A 19,436-nucleotide genomic window follows, 5' to 3' on the forward strand; every position below is an offset into this window, starting at 1 on the left:
AGGCCTATGTTTTATGATTCTTTATTAAATTCACAAGAAGCCAAAATATCTGCATTTTATTTAGTTAAAAAATGTAATCATTTATAGGTACTTTTCCAATTTAAGAACCAATGATAAAGAATTTGTATGGAGAAGTCCTAATGCGAGGCTGTTTCTTAATTCTGATACAGTAGTGACATTATTTCAATATGTATTTGTTATGAATATAAATCGCCTACTAAAAGTATCTTCATCAATTTGCCCACCATAAAAATATGTGTCTGATTTATGGTCACTTAAGCAGTGCCTCAGAAACTCATTTTCTTCATTTATTTGCCTCATTTTGTTTATTTGCTCATTTTTAAATACTAAAGAATATCTGCATTGCTTGGAAGTAGCCAAATAACAAGTATTGGTTTTACTGGGCTGTGGTTATAACTCATAAACTCAGAAAATTTCAACATGGTTCCTTTCAAATATCTGTGTGATGTAAATGTTTTGAACAAGCTGCTAATGAGAACTTTCACCCTGGAAACTCTGGGGTTTCTTATATATCTTACATTTACTTTTCTTGCTTTATTTTAGGAGAAAAAAAATTTAATTTTGAATAGAATAAAAAAAGGATACTTTCTACAAACCATCTGCACAATCAAAATACATTACCTATCAATGAAAAGTTTTCCAATAATTTAATCAATGCAAATATACACATGTACACATTCTCTACATCAATAGTATTCAACAGTTATTATCAAAAGGAGGAAATTTTGATTTTATAAAGGCAGTGGAAATAAAAAAAAGTAATTACTAAGTTTTGCTCAAGGACCATCTAGAAAAAAAATTTAATGACACATCTGACATAAGGAACTGATGGCCAGCTGAGCCTTATTAAGTAACACGTATTCAAATTGTAGATCTCTCCCTCCTACCTTTCACCCCACAGCTAAGAAAGGAAACCCAGGGATAGAACTAATTGAACTCTATTAGCCAGAGGCAATCGAACCCAGTGCCAATAGAGAGATGCACTTCCAATTGATCTTCAAATGGAACAAAGCCGTAACACTGGTTTTCTCTCAATGCTGGACGTATGGGTGATACATTTTTTAATTTCTAGTTTCCAAATTTTCTGTAATGAGATATATTACTCTTATAATACAAAGAAAGCACCAACTAATCAAAAATTATGTATATGTTAGTTCAGTGTTTTAAATGCCCAACCACCATTTAAGAAGAACGTTTAAATGTCCTTGTAAGTTCTTCCTCTCTTCCTATTCTGATGTTGAGAAGGTGTCTATTTTCCAGAGAAAGTGAAGCAGGATATGACAATTTGGGAGTTTGGGTCAGATTTGCCTGGAGTTTGCAAAAGTTATACTGGGAGGAGTTCCGCAATCTCCCTGATGGCTAGAAACAGTAATATTTACTAGGTCTTACTGTGTCTAGGCCAATGTTCTGGGCACAGCAGAGAAAAATAAACAGTAGTAGAGATGGCCTCTGTTTATGAAGAGCCCAATTAATAATCAAGGGCATAAAAGACATAAAAATAACAATTACAAAGGTACATACTGATACAGTGGAAACCAGAAGTCAATGTGCAAGAAAACATGACAGTATTTGGAGTCAATTGGGGTGATGCTTCCAGCACTTCCAGAAGCAGCCACAGTGACGTCTTCTATTTACCTCTAATTCAATTTCTTTTTCTCCAAGAGGTTAGTAGAAATGGAAATTCTGAAAACACAGAAATTTTCCTCATTGGGAAAGTGACCTAAATCAGTGCTACCTAAGCTTGTTGACTCTAGGTTTATATTCCTATTTGAGATAGTATTCACGTTTCATGGGAAAACATGTTTTCAAGACATGATTTTAGGAAATCAAATGTAACATTCACTTGAAAGTTGGTAGCACTTAATGAAAAACCAACATTTCCTGTGAAATTACTGAACCTTCCATTCTGATTAAACAGGTAGGGGCTGATCTAGGACAAGTTCTTAAATATTGTCCAAATCCCTCATGGTACAATACTGAAAGCAAAACAAATAAAAACTTATCAAAGATAATTTCATTTTCTCCATTATTAAAAACTGCACCTTTTTTTTCCCTCCAGGTGCTCAACATGTCACTGTTTAACTGCCCTCTACTTAAGGCTTTCTCATTTACTATGCATGATTTTGAAGTACTAGAATCTCAGATGGAAATTTTTCTGGATGTGCATATTAGTGGGAAAGGAAGAAATCACACACTGTAGTATCCAAGGGAGCTGATAGGCAGCCAGAGCTACACTCCTGACTCTGAGTAAACCGCTTTGGTACATCTGGCTTTTCCTAATGAATCATCAGTGGGACTCAAGGCATGAGGAGCCCAAGTCAACCAGCAGGCTGGGAACCAAGCTGAGGACTCTTATTTCATCAGCTGAGAAAAAGCTGGAGGGTCTCGGGACACATAGATGACCTCTGGGTGCTTTTTCCTGGACACAAAATTAAAATGCTGATGTTAACCTGTACCAGAAGATTCCTGAGTAGCAACTGATAGGGGCAAATGTTCAACGTGGTGTAAAGATTAAATCTTAAGGATAGCTTATCTTACCCCATCAAAATAGTGAGAAGTTTTACATATCTGCCTTTATTTAGATCATGATGAAGGAAAAGCGACATTATGAAACCTCTAGAAACAAATGAGCCTACCACTCTGGCATGTGGGTTTGGGCTGTTCGGCCAGATGTTATGATTCTGAGCAGAACTTAAATTCTAAACAAATTAACAACTATTCTCTCAATGCAGTGATGTTGTCTCTCATGAAATCTCTTCTCCAACTTCTGTGCCTAAAAACATCAGTCCACGCCGGGTACCATCTATGTACGTTCAAGCCAAGCCTCTCTTTTTACAACTCTCTTAATATTCATGGAAGAACCTGCCTTAGCCAGAGGCATAAAAGATGATCCTTTGCTTCTTAGGGGGAATCTGGGGCTCTTCACTTGATCATCTGAGTCTCTTCATCTGCATCGTAAAATTCTTCCTCTTCCTCACTCTCGCTCCCTAAAGAACTCTCCTTGTCCACACACTGAAACAGGAGAGAAGAAAAGGGCAGGGAAATGATGTCATGACATTTCTGAAACGGAAACTACCATCTAGCTATTCAACTGACAAATGTATTTATATGACATCTATTTCCCCAATAAATAGCCCCTAAAATATTCTAGGAAAGCTCATGAATCATCGATCATCTTTATTTCTCTGAAAATCAGCTGCTGTTAGATCCCACCTTTGTTTTCCAGCAGTTTTGCTCAGTTCTATTTAACGCAAACCTTCCTTTTTTCAATAACTGCCACCATCCGAGTGGTATAATAATTAAGAAAAATATCACACCTGTGGGGGGTCCAAGGCCTGTAAAGATAATGCTTCTTCTCCCAGCCTGCGATACGAATACACCTGAAGGTCGGAGAATGTTTCGAGCAGCGGACTGTTAACGGTTTCTGGCAATAACAAACTCAGGAGGCCGGAGATCAGGCCAGTGGCTCCGAAGACAATGAATGGTAAAGACCATTGCACATATTTCTGCAGAGGTGGGTAGTGGAATGAAAACAAACCAGAGCATTAGTTTCCTTTGCAAGTAACGCAAGCAGTCTCATGACTGAAAAACTGTCATGTTTACCACCCAGTTCATGACCTCCCAGTAGACTACACTATAAACCACTTCTTTCCACATGAAGAATTATCCTGGGAAATCAGAGAATGATTCCTCAGGCATATAGATATGGGAGTGAGTAAATAAAAGAACAGTACTGGTTTGCAGATCAGAAGCAGTAATTTCATGCCTGGGGTGGGTACTGCAGGAGAAGAGGCCAGGCTGCCTCTGAGCAGGCAGGCCTATATGGCCAGAGTTGACAGGACATCTCGTAGTTCAGCTTCCATTCCAGGTGAGCCCACTTTGCACAGAGGCACCCCAAAATACTTGCTGATGATGAACTTTAAAGTTCTCAATCCTGGAATTGGCCAAACCATCCCATATACCTTAACACCATAACTGAGAGTTCCAGGGATTAAAGGTGTAAAAACTCTTTTAAAAACCCAACCCTACCATATACATATGGCTTATAAGCTTCTAAATTGAGCATGGTAGAGGGCTGGTGAAACAAGCAATTGTTTCAGAGATCCAAAACATATTCTCAGGAAAACAGAAGCATTTCATCACAAACAGGTTCAAAGAAAACATGAAAAACAATTGCTTCCAGGGTGCTTCTCTGGGGCTTTTCAGAGCTGATCAACATTCTAGAATTCCAGCTAAGCTTTATGATCTTCTGGTTTAGGCTTCCAAATTCTGTGGGTAGGTTCACTACTAATTAGGATTTCCCCTCAGGCAATTTTTTCCTGATTTTTTAAAGTGAAGAGGGCCGGGCGCGGTGGCTCAAGCCTGTAATCCCAGCACTTTGGGAGGCCGAGACGGGCGGATCACGAGGTCAGGAGATCGAGACCATCCTGGCGAACACGGTGAAACCCCGTCTCTACTAAAAAATACAAAAAACTAGACGGGCGCCGTGGCGGGCGCCTGTTGTCCCAGCTACTCGGGAGGCTGAGGCAGGAGAATGGCGTGAACCCGGGAGGCGGAGCTTGCAGTGAGCTGAGATCCGGCCACTGCACTCCAGCCTGGGCGACAGAGCGAGACTCCGTCTCAAAAAAAAAAATAAATAAATAAAAAAAAAATAAAGTGAAGAGATAATGGAGGAGGTAGAAAAGGGAGAAGGTGGAGGAGAAGGGAGAGATGGAGAGAACCAAGCAGAAGATGGGGATGAGGAGGAAGAGGGAGGAGGAGAATCTTTCATCTCTAGCCATCTACATGCAAACATATGTCCAGCACTGTGGGCCTGTTTTTGAAACAAGGGGAACACACACTTTCCCTTCTTCTAACCTTATAGGAAGCAACAGAGACACAGTGCTGGGTATTATAATGTTCTAGCATAGCTATCCAAAGTCAGATATCTTTAACAGTACCTATATTTTGCAGAATAAAACACAGACCTAACATGACTCCTTCAAGAAGGGTCTTGTGACCTAAAATTAACCATGAGACATGGAGATACTCAGAGAAGGGAAATGTACTGCACCTCAGAAAATGAAAAGGTTACAATGGCATTTCAGAGACCTGCCTAAGTAATGAACAGTTGTCTACAGAACAGGTCAACAAGTCCCACATCAAATCTAGTTGCTTTCAAAATGTCTCAGCTGGGGAAAGTCACAAATCAAACCAAGGAGAGACTTGCATAAGGGTCCTCTGGGTTCTTTCACAGAATCTGAGCATTTTAAGATGAAGGATTTTAGGGCTGTCATTTAATCTGATTCCCTTTCTTTGACTATAACAGTTGGAAAGTTTCAAAAAACATATTAACAGACACAGTGCGAGACATATTTCTCCTCTAATATTTTCCAAGAGGTGTGTTCTTGGGGGAAGGTATTTAACCTCTTTCTGTAGCATTTCTCATATTTAATACAAGGGTAACAACAATGCCTACCTTTTATGGTTACTATGAGGACTGCATGTGATGATATGTAGAAAGTGCTCAGCATAGAGCCCAGCACACAGCAGAAGTGTCATACATACTTATTAGTTGACTAACTTTTTCATGGGGACAGGAATGGGGTACACTGGCAATAGCAGGCCCTCCAATGAATTCAGATGAACAAAAAATCAGACCCACTGGAGGCAAATGAATCCTCGATAAGAGTCCGTCTGCCCTGACGGAGTACTATCTAAAAGGGACAAGGTTCACATTTGTGTCAGCAGATCTTAAATGACATCTGTTCATCACCTCTTTCTACTCAAAAGCATAAGCATTTCCAAAGCAGAGAATCAAGAAAAACAAAACTAGAAGGTACAAACCAACCAGTGAGGGGATGAAGGGAGCAATAATCCCACCAACTCGGGAGAACATGGAACAAGTTCCAAGCCCAACATTCCTGAAAAGCATAAGGAAAAATACATCAGTAAGTTCTAGCGGGGGAATTAAGAGACCCTTGGGGGGCAGCAGTGGGCATGGAATAACATGTCCTGAAGTGGAAGCACAGGATCATAGAGAACAGTGGGTTCTAGAGCTGCCTACTAGACATTCCTGAGATGTTACGAATGTTCTGTAATTACCCGGTTCAATGTGGAAGCCACTAGACACATGCACTACTGTGTGCTTGAAATGCGGCCAGGAAGGATGAAGAACTGAATGTTTATTTAATTTTAATTAATTTACACTTAAACAGTTACACAAAGCTAGTAACTACCATATGGGACAGTGGATCCACAAAGGATGATATAGAAAAGAGCATTTGAATATTTTTAAATTAAAAGTTCTCATGGGTTTTTACGCCTTAGGTCTCTTACAAAGAGCCAGGGTTTTATGATCTGAAAAGGCTGCTCATTTATTTAAACTCAACTAATTAACAATTAACGGGTCAAGCATATAAACAGAAATTGACTAAGTGTGTACTGTCAGGAAACCAAGAACACCTTTATAGTGAGTGCAGGCATAAAAAAGGTAGGAAGGAGAGACGGAAGGAGAGAGAATGATAATTAATGGTTTTGGGTAGAGGGATACAGCACTCTGTAATCCCAGCTGAAAAGTTCATACTCACATTTGCTCTCAAAATTGTCCCAGTTTGGACAAAATCATCATGCTAGTTTTATAGCCAGTAGCCACGTAAAGTAGGTTACAGGACCAACTAGGAAATTACTAGCCAATGCAGACACTCTGATCTCTTACTGGGAAAAATAATTTTAAATTAACAGGCAGAAACAACCATGAGGCTTCTTGCACAGATAAGGGAAGGAGAAGGATTGTTTGGAAAGATCCTCTAAAAGACTGAGAAAGAGCCAGCTGAGAGAATACCTGCCCAGACCACAGAAGCAGTTCTGCAAAGCCTCAGCTGCACCCCCATCCTTCAAATTTGGGTGTGTTTCTTGCTTTCAGACTTATTTTATAAAGGAAAATTTAGGCTGGATATTTATCCTTTTCAATATAAACGCATCCTATTCATTAAGAACCCAGCTTTAACAATTGCTGTTTAACTCTGATATTCACTTGTTACTATATGAAATTATCATTTTAAAATGTGTCTATTTTGTGTTAAAATGGAGGCTCTGTGAGAATAGGGAGCTTGTCCCCTTGTCTGTGATGTGTGATACAGGATGAGTGACTGAATAAATAAAATTCACCAAAAGAATAACAGCATCTGCGCACTGTTTGGGTGATAGAATATGCCTAGCATAGAGTACTTCTCTTACAACTTACACGAAGGAATTCAGTCTACCATAAAGTGACATTTTCCTAGCAGAGCAGGCAGAGAGCAGTCTGCAAAGGCAGGCTCTTAGCCTAAACTGCTTGCTGAATTACTGCTGCCCCACACTAACTCCAGAAGCAGATGAAATAAGTACCACACCTCTGTTGGTGCAAGAATGGATGACAAAGTGTAGAATGTGTGAAGAATGAGGCTATGTGAGACACATACCTGATGACTGTAGGGTAAAGTTCAGAGGTGTAGATATAAACAATGTTAAAGGCAGCACTGATGGTCAGCTTCCCCAGCAAGGACAAGGAATGGCTGTTCACCACTGCAAACACACCTGTGTCTGAGGAGGACAAGAGAAATGCCTGTGAGACCCACAGTTAAAATAATTCCTCTAAATGGCACATTTCCTTTTGATGGAGCGGGCGGCATTCATGTTGATCTCAAAGAGCAAAGAGGTAGTGTAACCACATACACATTCAGAAGGTTTAGTAATCACACAAACACACACAACTATTTTTTCAGTGTTTTGGCTCTACCCTTGAAAACTTACATACTGGTGTCATTAAGTGTGATAAACTTTCACTCACTCCTGAATGACAGAGTACCCTGAAAACTTCTGTACTGTCATAAAGTAAGCTTCATGGAAATTATAAGTTTCATCTTCCAAGGGTATAACTTGACTCTCCTTTCTTCCCTCTTACTCACATAATCAATGATGTAAAACAGTGGTCTGCACAACAAGCCCTGATAAATACATGAGACAGAGGTAAGCTACAGAAAAGCTCTTACATGCAGTTTGTATCCCCTAGTGTTTCACTGAGAAGGTAAGGAACAATGCCTTTCAATTACTATCAGAAGATCAAAGACATTAATGTTCTTTCTTTCTTTTTTTTGAGACAGAGTCTTGCTCTTGTCTCCCAGGCTGGAGTGCCATGGCGCCATCTCTGCTCACTGCAACCTCCACCTCCTAGGCTCAAGCGATTCTCCTGCCTCAGCCTCCTGAGTAGCTGGAATTACAGGCAACTGCCACTACACACAGCTAATTTTTGTATTTTTAGTAGAGACAGTGTTTCACCATGTTGGCCAGGCTGGTCTTGACCTCAGGTGATCCACCTGCCTCGGTCTTCTAAAGTGCTAGGATTACAGGTGTGAGCCACTACGCCCGACCAATGTTCTGTAAATAACAAGAATCTAAATATGAAATTACTTTTACTCAACTTCTCACTTGAATTACTAATCAATAGTAATATTTTAGTTTCTTAATGTAATGCTTTTATTTAAAATGCAAAAAATGTATTTTATGTCAGTTCATTTCTTTACCAAAAATGCTAACAATTATCTTATTTTTTTTCCTTTATTAACATTATACTTTCTGGGATTCTACAGTTTAATGATTTTTTTTAATAAAAGTTTAACCTCTCCCCTTCAATAATCATTTGCCTCTACCTTCAAAATAACAATTTACTCCTTATGAGGCAAAAAAGTTCTCATTGACTCTGTTGTACTTCCTATCGTTCCCTATCAAACGTCCCAGTGAGTGACTACCACTCCACTTCCTCCAATGCACCTGCCCTGGCAACTTACAATGTGGCTTCCAATACCATCCTCTCCTGAAATTCCTACTCTTGAAGGTCAGCAGCAATGTCCTCATCACCAAATGTAATTGTGTCTCATTCTCCTTGACATTTCTGCCAGAGAGAACACTCTCGCTCCTTCCTTAGGAATGTATGGCTCACAGAAACCACTCTACCCCTAAACAGCTGAAATGAAATATGCTTTCTTTCATTTGACCTCCACTGCCCCTACTTTCCAATTCATTCAACTGGTGTGCCTCAGACACTGCCTTGTGGCTGCTTACTTTTCCATCTTGCCTGTCCATATTGGGATTTTGAGTTCTTTCAGACCCAGGTTGGTATCTTCCTTATATTTGTGTTCCTAACTGCACCTCCCATAGCACTATGTACACTGGTGCTCACTAAATATCTGCTGAATTAATACATGGAAGGACTACAAGAGGGATTAATTTAGTGAATAGAACCTGTGTTCATGGTCTCTCAACTTGAAAGGAGGGAGGCATAGATATGCCCCAGTCCAAAAAATAAGTTTCACCTTCCCTGCTTAACTATAAAATCATCTTCTTTAAAGAGTATGCCCTCAACAGAGTAGTCCAGACTCTGCCAAACTCCACCTTCTGGGGCAGCTTTCTCGAACTCTTCTACCAGGTTATTTGGAAGAAGATGTTAGCTCTTCTAAGTCCTGGATATGTATTTTTAAGCCACAAGGTGCTTCTGATAAAGAATCATGTCTTTCAGCATTTACCCTGATATACGTTTCTCAACTTTTGAGATCTAACAACATTTTCACTTAAACCAATAATAAGGGCAAATTAAATTCATCAATTATTTTCCAGAAAACAGAATGAGTTGGGAAAACCTATTGGATAGCATTGAACCAAACAGAAATATGCACATTTGCTTGATTGTAAATGATCTCTGGGACTGTTTTCAACCCATACAGAATGGCATCTTTCAGAACTGTATGGAGGCACTACACATCTTTAACAACAGGCTAAAGAACTGCCATCCTTGAAATCTGGATTCCAAGGGTGTGTCACAGAAAGTCTATCTTCTTAATATCCACAAGATCCAAAGCTAGATGAAGTTTTCCATGACAGGGTCAGGATAGCTCTAGCTGTAGTCCATTTGGGAAGCCTGGCTCCAGGTACATGTCCACAGAATGCGTGCATTAGTCCAATGCCCCATCTGATGCTTAAAACTTCTCTCATATGTGCCTGCCAACGGGGTCTGCAGTTGCCACTTAAACCAGGGAAATTCACTTTTTCCTCAAGATAGCCCATGTCCATTTCAGACACGTTTGATTATGAGAAAATTATTTCTTATTCTTTTTGGGACTTCTGCCTGTGCGGCTGCTGAGCTGCTGGTCCTGACAAATGCTCAGGAAGGCTTTGCAGCCATTAGACTGGCTCCCTGGATTCTTTATCTGAAAATCAGATATTATTGGCTGTTACCAACGAATGTCCAAAGTGATGGTCTAAAAAAAGAGCGATTTAAAAGACATAAGCAAAACTAAACTATCTTTTTAAAAAAGGAAATCTCAAAACACTTGTATTCTTCAAATTCTGAACTCAAGGAGGCTATAAATTTATTCCAATGAAGAAACTACTAAGGACACAATTTTCAGAACTATTTTTCTGGAAGGTTTTTCAGAGACCATTTGGGATCACCAGAAAAAAATGTCTTAGTATGACACAGTCACACTTCACCGACCCAAAATAGCAAAAATTCAACTTTGTCATCCACTTCATTCACTGTGTGATTGCAAGCAAATTGTTCATTTTGATCGTTCACATGTTAAAAATCTTTAAGACAGGTACAGGTCCTCTACTATGATACATAAATGGGGTAAGAATTACAATTCATTTTGCTTCCCTTTGACTTTTTATAAAAAGCATATACACACAAACTTCTGTCACCATAGTTTCACCTTTTCTAGAATTTCACAGTAATATAATACTGTTTGTAGACTTTTGTGTGTGGTTTCTTTCACTTAGCATAGCAGGACATAGTTCATTCCTTTTTTTTGTTGACTAATATTCCATTGTATTGATATACCACAATTTGTTTATCCATTCATCAGCTGAAGGGCATTTGAGTTCCTTCCGGTTTGGAGCTATTATTAACAAATTCACTATGAACATTTGCATCAAAGTCTTTGTGTGGATCTAGGTTTCCACTTCTCATGAATAAAACTGGGTCATATAGTAAGCACTTTAAAATAAGCTGCTAAATATTTTCCAGAGTGTCTTTACCATTTTGTATTTTTACTAGTAGTGTATATGAGTTACAGTTCCTCTTTATCACCAACACTTGTGATCTCTGTAATTTTTGTCATTTTAATCAGTGTGCTGTGGTATCTCACTGTGGTTTCATTTTTATTTTTGCTTTAGTTTCCATAAGTTATTGAGGTACAGGTGGTATTTGGTTACATGTGTAAGTTCTTTAATGGTGATTTATGAGATTCTGTTGCACCCATCACCTGAGCAATATACAGTTTTTGTAGTCTTTTATCCTTTTTGTAGTCTTTTATCCCTTGCCCCTTCCCACACTTCCTTCCAAGTCCCCAAAGTCCATTGTATCATTCTTATGCCTATGTGTCCTCACAGCTTAGCTCCCACATATCAGTGAGAACATATGATGTTTGGTTTTCCATTCCTGAGTTAATTCACTTAGAATAATAGTCTCCAGTCTCATCCAGGTTGCTGCAAATGCCATTAATTCATTCCTTTTTATGGCTGAGTAGTATTCCATTGAATATATACCACAGTTTCTTTATCTACTCATTGACTAATAAGCATTTGGGTTGGTTCCATGATTTTGCAATTGGGAATTGTGCTGCTATAAACATGCATGTGCAAGTATATTTTTTGAATAATGACTTCTTTTCCTCTGGGCAGATATTCAGTAGTAGGACTGCTGGATCAAATGGTAGTTCTACTTTTAGTTCTTTAAGGAATCTTCACACTGTTTTCCATAGTGGCTGTACTAGTTTACATTTCCACCAGCAGTGTAGAAGTGTTCCCTGATCACCCACATCCATGCCAACATCTACTGTTTTTTGATTTTTTGATTATGGCCAGTCTTGCAGGAGTAAGATGGTATTGCATTGTGGCCTTGATTTGCATTTCCCTGATCATTAGTGATGTTGAGCATTTTTTCATATGTTTTTTGGCCATTTGTATACCTTCTTTTGAGAATTGTCTATTCTTCTTCTTGGCCCACTTTTTGATGGGATTGTTTGTTTTTTCTTACTGATTTGTTTGAGTTTGTTGTAAATTCTGAATATTAGTCCTTTGTCAGATGTATAGATTGTGAAGATTTTTTCCCACTCTGTGTGTTGTCTGTTTACTCTGCTGACTGTTCCTTTTGCTATGCAAAAGCTCTTTATTTTAATTAAGTCCCAACTATTTATCTTTGTTTTAATTGCATTTGTTTTTGAGTTCTTGGTCATGAAATCCTTGCTTAAGCCAATATCTAGAAGGGTTTTTCCAGGGTTATCTTCTAGTATTTTTATAGTTTCAGATCTTAGATTTAAGTCCTTAATCCATCTTGAGTTGATTTCTGTATAAGGTGAGGAATGAGGATCCAATTTCATTCTTCTACATGTGGCTAGCCAATTATCCCAACACCATTTGTTGAAAAGGTTGTCCTTTCCCCACTATGTTTTTGTTTTTGTTTTTGTTTTTGTTTTGCTTTCTTGAAGATCAGTTGGCTGTAAGTATTTGGCTTTATTTCTGGGTTCTCTATTCCATTCCATTGGTCTATGTGCCTATTTTTATACCAGTACCATGCTGTTATGGTGACTATGGCCCTATAGTATAATTTGAAATCAGGTAGTGTGATGACTCCAGATTCGTTTTGTTTTGCTTAGTCTTGCTTTGCCTATGTGGGTTCCTTTTTGGTTCCATATGAATTTTAGAATTTTTTTTTCTAATTCTGTGAAGAATGATGGTGGTATTTTAATAAGGATTGCACTGAACTTGTAGATTGCTTTTGGCAATTTTCACAACATTGATTCTACCCATCCATGAGCATGGAATGTTTTTCCATTTACTTGTGAGATCTGTGATTTCTTTCAGCAGAGTTTTGTAGTTTTCCTTGTAGAGGTCTTTCGACTCTTTGGTTAGGTATATTTCTAAGTATTTCATTTTTTGGCAGCTACTATAAAGGGGTTGAGTTCTTGATTTGATTCGCTGCTTGGTTGCCATTGGTGTATAGAAGAGCTACTGATTTGTGTACATTAATCTTGTATCCAGAAACTATGCTGAATTCTTTTATCAGTTCCAGGAGCTTTCTGGAGGAGTCTTTAGGGTTTCTGAGGTAAACAATTATATCATCAGCAAACAGTGACAGTTTGACTTCCTCTTTACTGATTTGGTTGCCCTTTATTTCTTTCTCTTGTCTGATTGCTCTGGCTAGGACTTCCAGTACTATGTTGAAGAGAAGTGGTGAGAGTGGGCATTCTTATCTTGTTCCAGTTCTCAGAGGGAATGTTTTCAACTTTTCAGTATTATGTTGTTTGTGGGTTTGTTATAGATGGCTTTTATTACATTGAGGTATGTCCCTCGTATGCCGAGTTATAATCATAAAAAGATGCTGGGTTTTGTCTAATGCTTTTTCTGTATCTATTGAGATGATCATGTGATTTTTGTTTTTAACTATATGGTGTATCACATTGACGTGCATATGTTAAACCATCCTTGCTTACCTGGTATGAAACCCACTTGATCGTAGTGGGTTATCTTTTTGATATGTTGTTGGATTCGGTTAGCTGGTATTCTGTTAAGGATTTTAGCAACTATGTTCATCAAGGATATCAGTGTGTAGTTTTCTTTTTTGGTTATGTCCTTTCCTGGTTTTGGTATTAGGGTGATGCTGGCTTCAAAGAATGAATTAGGGAAGGTTCCTTCTTTCTCTATCTTGTGGAATAGTGTCAAAAGGATTGGTACCAATTCGTTAAATGTCTGGTAGAGTTCTGCTGTAAATTCGTCTGGTCCTGGACATTTTTTTGTTGGTAATTTTTAAATTACCTTTTCAATCTCGCTGCTTGTTATTGGTCTGTTCAGGGTATCGAATTATTCCTGATTTAAGCTAGGAGGGTTGTTATTTTTCCATGAACTTATCCATCTCTTCCTAGGTTTTCTAGTTTATGTGTGTGAAGGTGTTCACAGTAGCCTTGAATGATCTTTTGTATTTCAGTGGTGTCAGTTGTAATATCTCCTGTATCATTTCTTAATGAGGTTATTTGGATTTTCTCTCTTCTTTTCTTAGTTAATCTTGCTAATGATCTATCAATTATATTTATCTTTTCAAAGAACCACCTTTTCATTTCATTTATCTTTTGTATTTGTTTGTTCTATTTCATTTAGTTCTGCTCTGATCTTGGTTATTTCCTTTCTCCTGCTGGGTTTGGATTTGGTTTGTTCTTGTTTCTCTAGTTCCTTGAGGTATGACCTTAGAATGTCACTTTGTACTCTTTGGGTCTTTTTGATGTAGGCGTTTAGGGGTATGAACTTTCCTCTTAGCACTGCCTTTGCTATATCCCAGAGGTTTTGATAGGTTGTGTCATTACTGTCATTCAGTTCGAAGAATTTTTTAATTTCCATCTTGATTTTGGTTTTGACCCATTGCTCATTCAGGAGCAGGTTATTTAATTTCCATGTATTTGCGTGGTTTTGAAGGTTCCTTTTGGAGTTGATTTCCAGTTTTATTCCACTGTGGTCTAAGAGAGTGCTTGATACAATTTCAAATTTCTTAAATTTATTGAGGCTCGTTTTAGGGCTTATCATATGGTCTATCTTGGAGAAAGTTCCATGTGCTGTTGAATAGAATGTGTATTCTGTGGCTGTCACATGAAATACTCTGTATATATCTGTTAAGTCCATTTGTTCCAAGGTACAGTTTAAATCCATTGTTTCTTTGTTGACTTTGTCTTGATGACCTGTCTAGTGCTGTCAGTGGAGTAATGAAGTCCCCCATTATTAATATGTTGCTGTCTATCTCATTTCCTAGGTATATTATTATTCTAGGTATATTATTATTTGTTTTATAAATTTGAGAGCTCTAGTGTTAGGTGCATATATGTTTAGGATTGTGATATTTTCCTGTTGGACAAGGTCTTTCACAGTTACATAATGTCCCTCTTTGTCTCTTTTAACCGCTGTTGCTTTGTTTTATCTGATATAAGAATAGCTACCCCTGCTCACTTTTTGTGTCCATTTGTATGAAATGCCTTTTCCACCCCTTTACCTTAAGTTTATGTGAGTCCTTAATGTGTTAGGTGAGTCTCCTAAGGCAGCAGATAGTTGCTTGGTGAGTTCTTATCCATTTTGCAGTTCTGTAAGTTTTAAGTGGGGCAGTTAGGCCATTTATATTCAATGTTAGTATTGAGACCTGAAGTACCCTTGCATTCATTGTGCTATGTTTTGCCTGTGTACCTTGGGTTTTTTGTTGTTTTTGCTTTTTAACTTGTATTTTGTTTTATAGGTCCTGTGATTTATGCTTTAAAGAGTTTCTGTTTTGATGTGTTTCCAGGATTTGTTTCAAGATTTAGAGTTCCTTTTAGCAGTTCTTGTAGTGGTGGCTTGTTAGTGGTGAATTCTCTCAGCATTTGTTTGTCTGAAAAATACTATATTTCCTTCAAAAATGATGCTTAATTTCACTGGATACAAAATTCCTGGTTGATAATTGTTCTGTTTGAGGAGGCTGAAGATAGGGCCCCAATCCCTTCTGGCTTGTAGGGTTCTGCTAAGAAATCTGCTGTTAATCTGAGAAGTTTTCCTTCATGGGTTACCTGCTGCTTCTGTCTCACAGTTTCTTAAGATTGTTTCCTTCGTCTTAACTTTACATAACCTGATGACAATGGGCCTAAGCGATGACCTTTTTGCGATGAATTTCCCAGGTGTTCTTTGTGCTTCTTGTATTTGGAACATCTAGGTCTCTAGCAAGGCCAGGGAAGTTTTCCTCGATTAATCCCCCATATATGTTTTCCAAACTTTTACATTTCTCTTCTTACTCAGGAATACCAATTATTCTTTGGTTTGGTCATTTAACATAATCCCAGACTTCTTGGAGGCTTTCTTCATATTTTCTCATTCTTTTTTCTTTGTCTTTGTTGCATTGGGTTAATTCAAAAACCTTGTCTTAGAGCTTTGAATTTCTTTCTTCTACTTGTTCAATTCTATAGCTGAGACTTTCCAGAGCCTTTTGCATTTCTATAAGTATGTCCAATGTTTCCTGAGGTTTGCATTGTTTTTTATTTAAGCTGTCTATTTCCTTGAATATTTCTCCCTTCATTTCCTGTATCATTTTTTGGAGTTCCTCGCATTGGACTTTGCCTTTCTCTGGTGCCTCAGTTTAATAAATAACCTTTTCTCTGTCAGAGGGAAGATCTAGGCTGAAGGCTGCTGTTTAGATTCTTTTGTCTCATGGGGTATTCCCTTGATGTAGTACTCTCCCCCTTTTCCTATGGATGTGGCTTCATGTGAACCAAACTGCAGTGATTGCTGTCTCTCTTTTGGGTGTAGCCACCCAGCAAGTCTACCTGGCTCCGGGCTGGTACTGGGGGTTGTCTGCACAGAGTCCTGTGATGTGAACTGTCTACGGATCTCTCAGCAGTGGATAACAGTGTCTGTTCCAGTGCAGGTGCCAGGAGGGTGCAATGGACTCTATGAGGATTCTTAGCTTTTGTGGGGTTTTTGTTTGTTTGTTTTTTGAGATGGAGTCTTGCTCTGTCGCCCAGGCTGGAGGCTGGAGTGCAGTGGCACAATCTTGGCTCACGGCAATCTCCGCCTCCCGGGTTCAAGCGATTCTTCTGCCTCAGCCTCCCGAGTAGCTGGGAGGTACAGCCACATGCCACCATACTCAGCTGATTTTTATATTTTTAGTATAGACGGTGTTTCACCATCTTGGCCAGGCTGGTCTCGAACTCCTGACCTCGTGATCTGCCCACCTTGGCCTCCCATAATGCCAGGATTACAGGCGTGAGCCACCGTACCCAGTCAGTTTTTGTGGCTTAATGCTCTATTTTTGTGCTAGTTGGCTTCCTGCTGGGAGGTGGCACTTTTCCAGAAAGCATCAGCTATGGTAGTATGGAGAGGAACCAGTGGTGGGTGGGGCCCTAGAACTCCCAAGATTATTTGCCTTTTGTCTTCAGCTACCAGGGTGGGGAGGGAAGGCTGTCAGGTGGGGGCAGGGCTAGGCCACCCTCACAAGGGATCCCTGTGGCCTCCTTAGGGACCCAGCGAGCTCCCAGGGCCTTTCCCGCTGCTTCCTCTACCCCTATATTTTTCTGGCTGTCTTAATTGACTCAGCTCCAGGTAAAGTGTGAAACTTCTCCTGCAAACAGGCCTTCAGTTTCTCCAGTGGGGGTGTGTGTTCAGGAGAAGAGGATCTCCTTTTCCCACTTCTGCAATTGGGGCACTCATTATTTGGAATGTCTCCAGGTCCTGCAGGAGCATTCCTTCAGAGGGACTGTGGGTCCTCTTGGGATTGCTGGTTTCTTCTCGTTGTCAATCTGGAGCTAAAGTTCATGATGCGAGCCTCTACACAGTGCTCTGTCCATCTGAGTCAGAGCTGCAATCTAGTCCTGCCTTCCGTCTGCCATGATGATCCTGATATTGTGGTTTCAATTTCTATTACCCTAATGTCTGAAGATGTTGAACAACTTTCCCCATATTTATTTGTCATTTTTATATCTTTTTGGAGAAGCATCCATTCAAATCTTTTGCTCATTTTTTCCTTATTATTAAAGTCCTTTCTATATTCTGGATACAAGTCTTTTATCAGATATATGTTTTACATATATTTTCTCCCAGTTTGTGTCTTACTTTTCATTTCTGTAATAGTGCCTTTTAAAAATCAAAAGTTTTTAATTTTATGAAGTCTAGTTCATGAATTTTTTTTCTTTTCATGCTTTTTGTGTCCTAGTTAAGAAATCTTTGCCTAACTCAAAGTCACTAAGGTTTTTCTCCAATGTTCTCTTCTACTAGTTGTATAATACAGTTTTAGCATTTACATTTCAGTTTAACAACCATTTCAAGTTTATTGCTGCATATAATGTGATTTATAAGTTGAAGTTATATTTTTTGTATATGGAGATCCAATTATTTCAGCACCATTTTTTAAAAAGGTTATCTTTTCCTCATTGAATTAACATGTCATTTTCATCAAAAATTAATTGACCATGAGCACTTTTCTGTATGTACATTATGACTGAGCAAAATATTTTTATTTTTAAAAAGTAAACGAAATCTCAGCTCTGTCAAAAAAAAAAAAATCAACTGACCATATATGTGGTTCTATTTCACACTCAGTTCTGTTCCATTATCTGTACAGACATTCCTATACCAATACTGTACTGTCTTGATTAATGTAACTTTATTATAAGTCTTTTTTTTTTTTTGAGATAGAATCTTACTCTGTAGCCCAGGCTAGAGTGCAGTGGCATGATCTCAGCTCACTGCAACCTCCACTTCCCGGGTTCAAGCAATTCTCCTGCCTCAGCCTCCAGAGTAGCTGGGATTACAGATGTGCACTACCACGCCCAGATAATTTTTGTATTTTTAGTAGAGATGGGGTTACATCATGTTGGCCAAGCTGGTCTCGAACTCCTGACCTCAGGTGATCCACCCGCCTCAGCCTCCCAAAGTACTGGGATTATAGGCATAAGCCACCACGCCCGGCCTGTTGTAACTCTTATAATCAGGTAGTTAAGTTCTTCAACTTTGTTTTTCCATGATAAAATTATTCTGGATAATCCAGATCCTTTGAATTTCCATATAAATTTTAGTATTGGCCAGATGCAGTGGCTCACACCTGTAATCCCAGCACTTTGGGAAGCTGAGGCAGGCGGATCACCTGAGGTCAGGAGTTCAAGACTAGCCTGACCAACATGGTGGAACTCTGTCTCTACTAAAAAATACAAAAAATTAGCCGGGCGTGATGGCGGGCGCCTGTAATCCCAGCTACTCGGGAGGCTGAGACATGAGAACCCCTTGAACCCAGAAGGCAGAGGTTGCAGTGAGCCGAGATCACGCCACTGCGCTCCAGCCTGGCCGTGACAGAGCAAGACTCCGTCTAAAAAAAAAAAAAATTAGTATTAACTTGTCAATTTATATCACCAAAAGAAGACTGCTGGAAATTTTATTGATATCACACTGAATGAAGATAAATCAATTTGGGGAGAGCTGATATCTTAATGGCTTCTGGTCCATGAGCATGGTAATCTATTTATTTATTATTACGATTACCAATTCAGTTAGTTCATCTTCTTTAATTTTTCTCATCAGCATTTTAAAGTTTTTTGTAGTCATATACATATTTCATAAAATTTATCCCTACATTTTTCATATTTTAATTTTATTATAAATGGCATCGGTTTATTTCAGTTTTTAACTATTTGTTGCTAATATGTAGAAAGAAAAGTGTTTATCACATGACTCTGCTAAGCTCATCAATTAATTCTTACAGTTTTTTTTTTTAATTTATTTATTATTATTATACTTTAAGTTGTAGGGTACATGTGCATAACGTGCAGGTTTGTTACATATGTATACTTGTGCCATGTTGGTGTGCTGCACCCATCAACTCGTCATTTACATCAGGTATAACTCCC

The 19,436-nt window shown here is 38.7% G+C and overlaps 1 protein-coding gene across 3 annotated transcripts in view; it reads right to left on the reverse strand.

Moving 5' to 3' along the window:
* Positions 1 to 522: 522 nt before the first annotated feature.
* Positions 523 to 19,436, reverse strand: part of SLC22A15 (solute carrier family 22 member 15) — a 91,529-nt gene continuing 72,615 nt past the window's right edge. For 2 of the 3 annotated variants that reach the window (XM_077950483.1, XM_001112207.5), the window contains 4 exons: positions 7,464 to 7,584; positions 5,852 to 5,924; positions 3,339 to 3,527; positions 523 to 3,033 (listed from right to left, as the gene is read on the reverse strand). In XM_077950483.1, the coding sequence (XP_077806609.1) occupies positions 2,944 to 3,033; positions 3,339 to 3,527; positions 5,852 to 5,924; positions 7,464 to 7,584 (473 nt within the window). In that variant the 3' untranslated portion in view covers positions 523 to 2,943. Of the gene's footprint in view, positions 3,034 to 3,338; positions 3,528 to 5,847; positions 5,925 to 7,463; positions 7,585 to 19,436 lie in introns of all 3 variants that reach the window. The other variant, XR_001447499.3, reaches the window with a different exon arrangement.

This window comes from Macaca mulatta, chromosome 1, assembly GCF_049350105.2.
Source record: "Macaca mulatta isolate MMU2019108-1 chromosome 1, T2T-MMU8v2.0, whole genome shotgun sequence".
In the NCBI taxonomy this organism is placed as follows: domain Eukaryota; kingdom Metazoa; phylum Chordata; class Mammalia; order Primates; family Cercopithecidae; genus Macaca; species Macaca mulatta.